This window comes from Cottoperca gobio, chromosome 1 (assembly GCF_900634415.1).
Source record: "Cottoperca gobio chromosome 1, fCotGob3.1, whole genome shotgun sequence".
NCBI classification, from domain to species: domain Eukaryota; kingdom Metazoa; phylum Chordata; class Actinopteri; order Perciformes; family Bovichtidae; genus Cottoperca; species Cottoperca gobio.
In genome coordinates this window covers 21,490,062-21,501,123 of record NC_041355.1, presented here as the reverse complement: position 1 = coordinate 21,501,123, position 11,062 = coordinate 21,490,062, and the positions used below count along the sequence as shown (strand labels likewise).

At 41.8% G+C, this 11,062-nt stretch overlaps 1 protein-coding gene across 1 annotated transcript in view; it reads left to right on the top strand.

Moving 5' to 3' along the window:
* The first annotated feature begins 4,973 nt into the window (after positions 1–4,973).
* maml3 (mastermind-like transcriptional coactivator 3) overlaps positions 4,974–11,062 on the top strand; it is a 117,026-nt gene continuing 110,937 nt past the window's right edge. The window contains exon 1 of the mRNA XM_029439589.1: positions 4,974–5,345. Coding sequence (XP_029295449.1) covers positions 4,974–5,345 — 372 coding nt within the window. The remainder of the gene's footprint in view (positions 5,346–11,062) is intronic.

The window sequence follows — 11,062 nt, the reverse complement described above, 5'->3', positions numbered from 1 at the left end:
TTAAGAAGTTGGGGCTACTCATCCATGTGTTACTTAACACTACACACTTCTTTGTTGTTGTATGTATGTGAGACGTTAGCATGACATATAGCTTCTTAGCCAGATCACCATTGTAAAAGAGATTTTATCTCAATTGGTTTTATCCAGTTAAATAAATATTAAATAAAAATAATAAAGCACACTGCATATTATTCAGTACAGTACAGTAATGTTATAAACTGTACACAATATATATAGCAGATAATGTATTACCAACAAAACCATTCAATACACTCATTCGATCAGTTCCTGCTTAAATTGTTGTAGTAATGATTCACACAGAAAAGTATGTAATTATACACATAGAAAACTCTAAAATTCTTCCCTGTTACTTTTTTTGTGAGTTATTGAGAGAATATTTGTTAAATTCTGAAAAAGAATCTCAATACATTTGGCCTATGGCGATGATTTGTGGTCGTAGTGGTGCATGTCTCATGCACACTGCAGCATGATGAGATTTGGTGATGTATTTTAATAACATTATTACAGGGATAATAGCAATAATAATAGATTTATGTGACAAACCTTCCAAAGTCCACCCTTCTCCACCCATTTAACAATTGTAATGTAGAGGAGTGTCTATATAAAGTTTGTGTGTGTGACAGGTTCATTAGTGTGTCAAGTAGTACAAACCAAATTAAATTTGGGACACTTCATTACTAAATACAAAATGTGTAATAGTAATATAGTCAATCAAATCAAATCAAGTTTATTTATATAGCCCAATATCACAAATTACACATTTGTCTCAGTGTGCTTTACAGACTGTACAGCATACAACACCCTCTGTCCTTAGACCCTCGCATCGCACAAGGAAAAACTTCATTGAAGAAACATGGAAGAAACCTCAGGGAGAGCAACTGAGGAGGGATCCCTCTCCCAGAACAGACGTGCAATAGATGTCGTGTGTACAGGATAAACAACATAGTACAAATACAACATTTGACAGAAATTATGTTGTGATCAAAAAAGAGAAAGTATGGATGAATCCAGGATAATGTCAAAATGGCTTCCCGGTGTCAGGCAGGATCAGGGCAGCAGGCGCAGCCACGATTCATGATCCTGACGTAAACTTTATCAGTGGCAACCTGCCACATGAAAGACACAGAAACTCCGGAGATGATGCCCCGGATGCTGTAACATACATTTACATAAATGCATATAGATAGAGAGGGAGAAGAGGGGAGGAGAGAGGAAGAGAAGGAGGACAGCAGGGAGGTGTCCCCCGGCAGTCTAAGCCTATAGCAGCATAACTAGGGGCTGATCCAAGGCAAGCCTGAGCCAGCCCTAACTATAAGCTTTATCAAAAAGGAAAGTCTTTAGCCTGCTCTTAAATGTGGAGAGGGTGTCTGCCTACCAAACAAAAACTGGAAGCTGGTTCCACTGGAGAGGAGCTTGATAGCTGAAGGCTCTGGCTCCCATTGTGGTCTTAGAGACTCTAGGAGCTACAAGTAACCCTGCATTCTGGGAGCGCAATGCTCTAGTTGGTTTATAAGGTACTATGAGATCTTTAAGATATGCTGGAGCCTGACCACTAATTTCTTTGTAAGTCAGGAGAAGGATTTTGAATTATATTCTGTATTTTACCGGGAGCCAGTGCAGAGTAGCTAATAAAGGAGTAATATGATCCCGTTTCCTAGTTCTTGTCAATACACGTGCCGCTGCATTTTGGATCAACTGAAGAGTCTTAAGCGACTTTTTGGGACAACCTGATAGCAATGAGTTGCAGTAATCCAGCCTTGAAGTAAAAAATGCATGGACTAGTTTTTCTGCATCATTTTGAGACAGGATGTGTCTTATTTTTGCAATGTTACGTAGATGAAAGAAAGCAGTCCTTGAGATTTGTTTTATGTGGGAGTTAAAAGACAGATCCTGATCAAAGATAATGCTAAAATTTCTTACGGTGGTGCTGGAGGTCAAATTAATGCTATCCAGAGTTTCTAGGTCATTAGAAAATGCGTTTCGGAGGCATTTGGAGCCAAGTATAATAACTTCAGTTTTGTCTGTGTTTAACATCAATAAGTTGCTATACATCCAAGTTTGTATGTCCTTAACGCATGCTTGAAGTTTAGCTAATTGATTGGTTTCATCTGGTTTAATTGATAGATATAATTGGGTATCATCCGCATAACAATGAAAGTTTATAGAGTGGTTCCTTATAATATTGTCCAAAGGAAGCATAATAAGGTGAATAGAATAGGTCCAAGTACAGAACCTTGCGGGACTCCAAGACTGACTTTGGCTGTCATGGAGGATTTATCGTTAACACGTACAAATTGAGATCGCTCAGATAAATAGGATTTAAAGCAGCTTAAGGCCCTGTCACACAAATCCATATGGCAGAAACGTATGCTGGCGTATATGAAAATTTGTCAGAGTCCAAATACGTCCAACTTTTCATCGAATCGGATAGGAAAAGTGAACGTATACAGATACAGAATGCATAACTTATACAAAAATATGGCGTATACAAAATATCGGCAACACGCTGGTTTACGTTGATATAAGGGAAGGCATAAGTAGTATTCGTTAAGAGCTCGCTGTGTTACGCTGGGGTGCGTTGTTGAACGCTGATGTTTTGAGCATGTTCAAAATTACCGGACGTACCCAACGTGTGTCTTCAAGTTATGCAGACGTTACACATAAAGCACTTTTCCAGCTCCGTTGGCCAGACGCTCTTTCTGCCAATACAATGTTCCAGTCTCTGTAGTAGAATGTCATGATCAACAGTGTTGAAAGCAGCACTGAGGTCTAACAAGACAAGAACAGAGACAAGTCCTTTGTCTGATGCCAATAGAAGGTCATTGGTCACTTTCACCAGTGCCATCTCCGTGCTATGATGAACTCTAACTTGTTGTAAACTGTTTTGCAACTGCTTTCTCAAGGGAAGGTTAGATATCGGTCTATAATTGGCTAAAACCTCTGGATCAAGACTAGGCTTTTTAGGAAGTGGTTTTATTACAGCTACTTTAAAGGATTGTGGTACGTAGCCAGATAATAGAGACAGGTTGATCATATTTAATAACGAGGTGTTAATTAAGGGTAAAACTTCTTTAAACAGTATAGTTGGAATCGGGTCTAAAAGACAGGTTGATGGCTCAGACGACGAGATTGTAGAAGTTAGTTGGTTAAGATTGATTGGAGTAAAACAATCTAGATATATTTCAGCAGTTACAGCTGTTTTTGAAATTCTGGAGGTTGAAGTTAAGTCATTACCAATTGAGGGCAGGAGGTGATTAATTTTGTCTCTAATAATTATAATTTTATCGTTAAAAAAGCTCATGAAGTCGTCACTGCTGAGCGATATAGGAATAGAAGGCTCTGTAGAGCTGTGGCTCTGTTAGCCTGGCTACTGTGCTGAAAAGAAACATGGGGTTGTTCTTATTTTCTTCTATTAATGAAGAATAATAAGCTGCACTAGCATCTTATTGCCAGAGTTTAGTAGACTGTTAATAAAGGTAATATCATAGTAATGGTATCCTGTAATTCCCAAATAATTGAATTTTGTTTTATGGATAAACTGACATGGATAAAGGATAGCACAGTATAGAAAAGTTTGCTCTGCAACCAGTTCTTAAATCTATGCAATTGTGTGGAACAGTTCTTAGCCTTTGGTTGGTTACTGTTGAAAAATATTCATCCTAGTCTAAATCACTGCCCTATTTCCTTGCCTGACCACCCTTGTGGTGATGTGTTATTATACCCATTATTTAATTTATAGAATAATATATAGCCTTAAGATCGCCTAAATGGGCCTCTGCATCTCTGTATATGGCTATCTTTATGTTAAATGTGTTTGTTTTCATTTGTTTACAAACAAACAAAACACAGGTTCATTATTTTTATTTAAGTCAGACCCCTGAAGAATAAACGTGGTAATAAAGAAATGATCTAATTATTTGCTGGCTAGCTAGTTAACCCATTTACACCAATGGCGAACTTACTTTTTTGCTCGGGGTTTGCGTAAAGGGGTGTTATCTATGAATACAACACAGGACTGGTCGTAGGTGGGACCAGTCCCGTCCTCTCCGGAACAAACTCTGTATTCCATTCCGGGTTTTCAGAGTGTCCCTCAGTGGGTTCCTCACAGCCTCTAGCTGGTTTTTACTCAACTCCTGTCCTGATATCACTCCGCTGGCATGGTGGAGAAGCGGACCTGATTATTGTGATGGTGGCAGGCGGCAGCGAGTGACTACAGACTTCCGCCACTGCTTCCCATATCCGCGTTTTGTGCCGTCTGGGCTACTCTAGTTGCCTCACAACCGGACTACCGAGGGCGCTTGTGCCCTTTCCCCCAATTCAACAACATCTTTACCGGGATTTCTTTCAAACCAAAACCATATGAGATGCAAGTTCACTGGGAAACTCCGGAGCCCGTTCGGTTCAGGCAGCAAAACTTTTTCTCAAAGGACAACACCGTAAAACGGCGAGTGGACTGTTGCTGCTGCCGCTGCTGCTCCTCCGCGGGACGGTTTGTGTGTATATGACCGTAGAGTGCCTGCAAACGTTCATACCTTCGCGGTATTATTGTTTTTTTTTCAGCGGAGTTGTTGTAAGCAGCGTGGCATCGGCTTTATTGTTGAATTCAGTTTGGGGCTCACTCCGGCTCGGTGTTATTTGTATTTTCGGGAGCGGTTTGTTTGAAAACAGTGCCGAGGAGGGACGAAGAAACGGTCACTTGCTAGCCCTAAACCAAATGACTGCAAGGCTCGAAGCCCTTTAAACCCTCCCGGTTGTTGCTCGCTTCGGTGGCTGTTGTCGGCCGTTCCGTCCGCTGTCCGCCTGCTTGGGATCCTTCACGGAGGAGGACAGGGAGGGAGAGGACACTAGGTTGTGGAGGTGGAGGAGGAGGTGTCCGGAGGAGGAGGAGGTGGTGGCGGTGAGCTTGACGGGGAGTAGAAGTTCTTCCAAAATAGCAGCCACTCGGCCTAGTGATGGGGGACTTCGCCTCCCCCGCTGCCGGACCCAACGGCAGTATCTGCATCAACAACAGCATGAACCCGGCCGCCGGGAACGTGGTTCCCGCCGGAGCGGTGGGCATACCTAAGCACAGCACGGTGGTGGAGAGGCTGAGGCAGCGGATAGAGGGCTGCCGGAGACACCACGTTAACTGCGAGAGCAGGTACCAGCAAGCGCACGCCGAGCAGCTGGAGATAGAGCGGAGGGAGACGGTCAGCCTGTACCAGCGGAGTCTGGAGCAGAGGGCCAAGAAGTCGGCCGGCGGCAGCAGCAAGCAATCGCAGAGCAAGCAGCAGGACCCGGACTCTGCCTCCTCCACGGAACAGAGGAATAACACGCTCATAGCGGTAAGGACGAGCTCTCAATCACGGCCAAGAATGCCAAGAGACACCCCTTCACTCACACATAAACACGGCATACACTTAAGTATAGACTTTCATTTCCCCTCCATCTCTCTGTCCCCAAAAATCTTCAAGCCGCAATACTATTACCACTACTTGTTCACCACTGTGAAAACTTGTTGAAAACACGTTCACTGAGCGCTGGCAATTGCTTTGGACACACACACACACACACACACACACACACACACACACACACACACACACACACACACACACACACACACCACTTTTTCAAACCAGAGTACCAACTAGTGCTTTTGTTTACAAAGAAATCCAGTCCCTCGTTGAACAAAACAGGCTCCTAGGTCTTGAATGCTACAGCATTTGGAAATGACAAGCCTGACAGCTGATATTTGATCTTTTGCAAGATCAGTGCTGCTTTATGCTCAAAGGAAGGCTGAACGTTTGCAAGGCAATGCTTATTGTCAAGTTAAAATGTTCACCTCAGAAACATCTAACTAACTTCTGGAGGCTGGCTGTTTTTTTGTGCATGAAAACAACTTCTCCTTTCTTGTCTGTTGGGTGCAAATTGTTCTGCAAGACAGGCAGCATTAACATTGCAACACTGCTTCCTTGCACTCAGCAGTAGCAGTTTATGCTCCAGCCTGCTCAGTAACCTTTGTAACATACTCTGAAAACATTCAACAGCCAGTCCACACAGTGTTGCAAACAGCCACCTCCTCACTGAAAGCACCCTTCAGATGGCTGCCACATAGTTACTGAACATTTTCATACTGTAAGTAACTTTTTGGAGATTCATTCATAATTGACGGTGTGGCGTCACCATGATAATACAGTGATCACATGACCCATTTCACAAGGAGGCTCTACTTCTACCACACATCTGCATGTCCTTGTAAAAGTAATGCCGCTTTAGTAAATATAAATATTGTAAGTCAATATAAACTCACCGTAGATTTTACATTTCCTGTTGGTAGGGGGCAGTGGTAACATATGGAGGATTGTTCGGTTTCTTATTAGGATCTCGGTTAAGGGCCTCTCTTTTTTTTTTTGATGGGCAAGTCTGCAGATCAGATCTTTAAATTGTGTAATGTACAAAGAAAACATCATAACTGAGATGAATACAGACACCGGAAAACTGTGTAGTGTGTCCCCCCCCTCCCCGTTCACGGCACATCTCTTGTGGGCAAGCTCTTTTAGAAAAGACCAAAGGATACATGTTGGGAATGTCAACATTGTTGTCCCTTTTGTTGCCGCAATGAGCCTAGTTCCTCCCCCTTTGAAATGCAAAATCAGAACGTCTTTTAATTTCTGAGACGGCCTCAGTGGTTATTTAGGAGCTACGCAAGCCTGACCAGCTACAGCTTGAGAGAGCAGCAGTGATTTTAACAGTGCAGGACCTCCCAGCGGCCCTTGTGGACATTAAACCGAACCGCCCATTAGATGGCCGGCAACAAATGCTCAGAGAATGGAGGGATTACTGCTTAAAGACACAGTGGCATCACTCGGCTCCGCTCCGCTCCCAGTCACTGATGGTGACACCTCCTAATGCATTCAATAGCCGCAGAGAGCTCGGTGTTGGTACTCTTTTTTTAATTTATTTTTTATTCTACATTGTAAATTCTTTAGGCGTGAATTGTAAAGGAGATGAAAGGGAATGAGAGAAAAGTCTGCCATCCCTCTCTTTTTTTCCTCTGAGGAACAGAGCTGCAGCTAGATGGCTGTATGTGGTCACTACAGAAGCAGGCATTCTAGGAAACCAAGTGTGCTGTTAATGTAACTACACACATCGCATACACATGCGCCTCACAAATTTGTAGGGGTTATGTTACACCCTGTTTTTGGAAGTGTACTGTGTTGAGAAGGCTGTTTCACCTTCGTCTTAGATATACAGTGGCAAATGTGCTCATGTCATGATTTAGTTGTATATGAAGACTTCACTATATTGGGCTAAAATGACACAAATGACTCTTCGGCTGTGAAGTGTGTGTGTTCTGTTGTACTGGTTGGTTTGCAGTGTCAATATGGTAAGTGTCAGTTTGAAGTATGTCAGGAATGTCTACAATGTACAAAAAGTAAATGGATGAAAATCAATGTGTTTCTAAGAGATAAAAGCAGCAAGACAGCGTTTGACAAATTGGTTATTCAGCTACGGGAGATTGTAGTTATATATCGGAAATAATAGAGTTGTAATTCTATGGTCTATACTGTCTTTTAGTGTGCTATTCTTGAGCGTTTGGTCTTATGCATGATCCCAGTATACTGCGCTTTGGTCTAATGGTTCTCAGACACACCCACATCGTGGAAGGGGCAAGCCTATAATTATGGAAAGCGTGTGTTTGTTGTTATAGGATAACTATTATTGAGAAAGGAAAAGAAGACACTGGGAGCTTGTTCGTTCTTTCACACCATTTATTTGACATTATTCAAGGGGTATAGTAGCGAACTACAAAACATTCAAAGCAGTAGCTGCAGATTAAGGGTACCTGTGATATCCCCCCTGATGGTGAGGTCGGATACAGTCCTCCGCTGATATTCACTTTCACAAGATGGACACTTCCAAACTCGTAATTGTCTAATAATGAGAGGGTCGCTTGGGAAACAGCAGGCCACCTCTCTGCTTTCTGCCTGCAACCATGTATCAAACTGCACTAACACTGGGATAGTTAATGATTCATTTGCAAATTTAAGAACTTCTGCACTCTTGACACTGTATATACTCTGGATTAGTGTGCACCAAATGCTGTAAATTATGATAATGGGAAAGACTGCTGATATAATGGTTTAGAGGCAAACGGACGGTCTCCAATTTACAGGCACATAAGCTGATAATTACAGTTTGTTGGGGATATTGAAGGTGTGTTGTCTATTGCACGTGCACACAGACAAACCCCATACTTATAAAGTGATCTTTCACATCAACACAAGATTCACACTCGGGTTACTGATTAACTTTACTAATTCAGTAGTTTACTACATATTTATTAACTCCTCATTGGGCCAATCAAGTGTCAGCTTTCTCTGTCACTGGTTATGAATCTAAAACATTCATATCAGAAAAGATGAACAATAACCATTTGTATATCAATTACTTATCCTGTGCTACCTTGGATTCTTGAATAAAACTTTGTTTTTCTCGCCGTTCTCCGCGACGAACAAAGAATCCGAAAACGGAGAAAGTTCTTGATGAATTGAAGTAAATGGGGGCAATGTCAAAACATCTGTTAACAAACTCTCACACAACTCGTGCAGTATAATCCAAGTCTCATTATCCAGTCATATGCTCACTACTTCCCTAACATTACATTACAGTTCATTTAGCTGACGCTTTTGTCCGAAGCGACTTACAAAAAGCGCAAACAATCATGAGGATACAACTCCGAACAGCAAGAATCTTTCAAGTACATTAGCTTCAAATAGGTGAAATCCTTTAAGTGCAGAACAATAGCTTCAAATGAGCCAAAAAAGTGCAACATACAGAAACAATAGAACTAACGCATGCATTTTAGCTATTTACTATTCAAAACACCTGCATTTAATCATGACTCTCATTGTTGCTGGTCCAATCTCAAATGGACTGGACCACTCTGTTATTAAAACACCAGGAATAAACAGAAATCACTCTTTAACAATCTTGTATTATTAGTTATTGTCCGTCTGTGATGACCGTCGCATTAGAGTTGAATGTAAATGAGCTGTCGGGCCTGTTGAGGTCACTGATGTTGGAGAGGTTTGTGTGTAGTCTTCTTGTTTTTTCTTTTAATATGATTGATGAACAGCAGCACAAAATTCTAAGTCTAAAAATGAAAATTGCATTTTGATACTGAGTGAGTGACGCCATCATTTGCTGACTTTCTAACGTTGAAAAGAGTTCTGCTGTCAAACTTCGTTGTGGCTCTGTTCAATATCTTAACATGACGTGACATTGTCTACTTTTGGGTAGTTATCTAAGAGCAAAGACAAACTCCAGAACATGTTCACCAGTAGCTGTCGTGTTTCCACAGACAAGTTTCTTTGTCGTGATCCTGATGGTAGATCAAACTCGTGACCTTTCAGTTACAGGCACGTGTCTCTGAACCAAAGGGCCACGATGTTGCTTTAAAACCAAATTGTGACCTGTACTTTCTGACAAAACATCCAGTCACATCTGATTACCTAATCACTAACAAGTTTACAGCTGAGAGGCCGAGGTGCACACAGTGAGGGGCTCGTTAGTTCCACTAAAACACAGTAGCTCAGGGCAGTCTGTCTTCAGCTCTGCTCGCTCTTTGGCATCCACCTCGCTGAGGAATGTCACACACACACACACACACACACACACACACACACACACACACACACACACACACACACACACACACACACACTGTTGTCCTGCTCAACTCTTGGCAGCAGAGGCCGGAGTGTGGGCGGCTGAGTTTTCATGAATCTGAGGCCTTCCCTCTCTCTCCCTTCCTCTCCTCTCTCCCTCCCTCCCTCCCTCCCTCCCTCTGTTCACCACTTCTCTGGTTTCAGCGTTAGCACAGTGCTAATGTAGTGTAGATGGGTCTTGGTGGCTATAACATTGTTAATGTCAATTGGGACTGTTGCCCAAGTGCTATATTTAAACCAGCTTGCATGGAGTCGACACTCAGCAGTACGTACACGCACACACGCAGAGTGTGACGTCGACATACTCCCGTGACATCACAGGCATGCTGTTTTTGACTCATGTCTTTCAAACTCTTCCCTTTTTTTTTTTTTTGCTTTTCTTGTCTCGTGTACACTTTGTTCGATTCCTGTCACTTTTTCTTTGTGCTTCTTCTCACCCTTGACCCTCAGTCCCTGCACACACGCCACAAACTCTGGATGTTTTTGATTTGGGGCGGCTGCGACCACATTCCCTTCCACCCACGCTTATTCACATGTTCTGCAGGAACACACACACGTTCGGCACATACCCTTGAATATGCAAGGGAGCTGTATTCCCTCCTTATCGGCTATTGCCGCAACAACAACCTCCTGTCCAAAATATTTTAGGTACTTAACGTGAAAGTAAAGATCTTTTAACCCTCTGAAGCAGTTTAATGTTTTTTTTTTGTTTTTTTTGCTCCGGTCACTTTTTTACAAACTGTGGCATTGTTTTATGTATGTATGTATTAGCCCTGCACATTAGGGAGAACTCAAAAATGCAAGTTGAATTTATTCATAAAACTTTCTTTAAGTGCTCAAAAGTTTTAACAAAATTGGAGGAAAAAATGGGAGATCCACTTGCTATACATATTGCACTATTTACATTTTTACAACCTCTCCGCCTGCAGTTCAGTCGGCGTTTCATTGAATTTTTGTCACGTGACAAACGTGTTGCTTCCCAGTTGTGCTGAGGAGAGTAGAATTTAAAGTTTTCTACAAGATCCGGTTAGTGCAAACAGTTTATTTTTGGCGGAATTTTAAATAAGATATTTAGAATATAGTGATTATTGATGAAATATCAAATAATATGATTAATTTTAAGCTTACATTTTGGTTACGTAGCACATGATTTGTTCAAGGTAAATCGTCGGAAATTTCTATGTCCGATGATGATTTCTGTTTTTACAGTTTCCGGGTTTGATAAATGGTGTTATTTTGGTGATTTAGAAAATAAACATGCTGGCAGGTTGTGGGGTTCAGAGGGTTAAATAAAGCTCAACGCTAATCACACTAGTAATAAATAATTG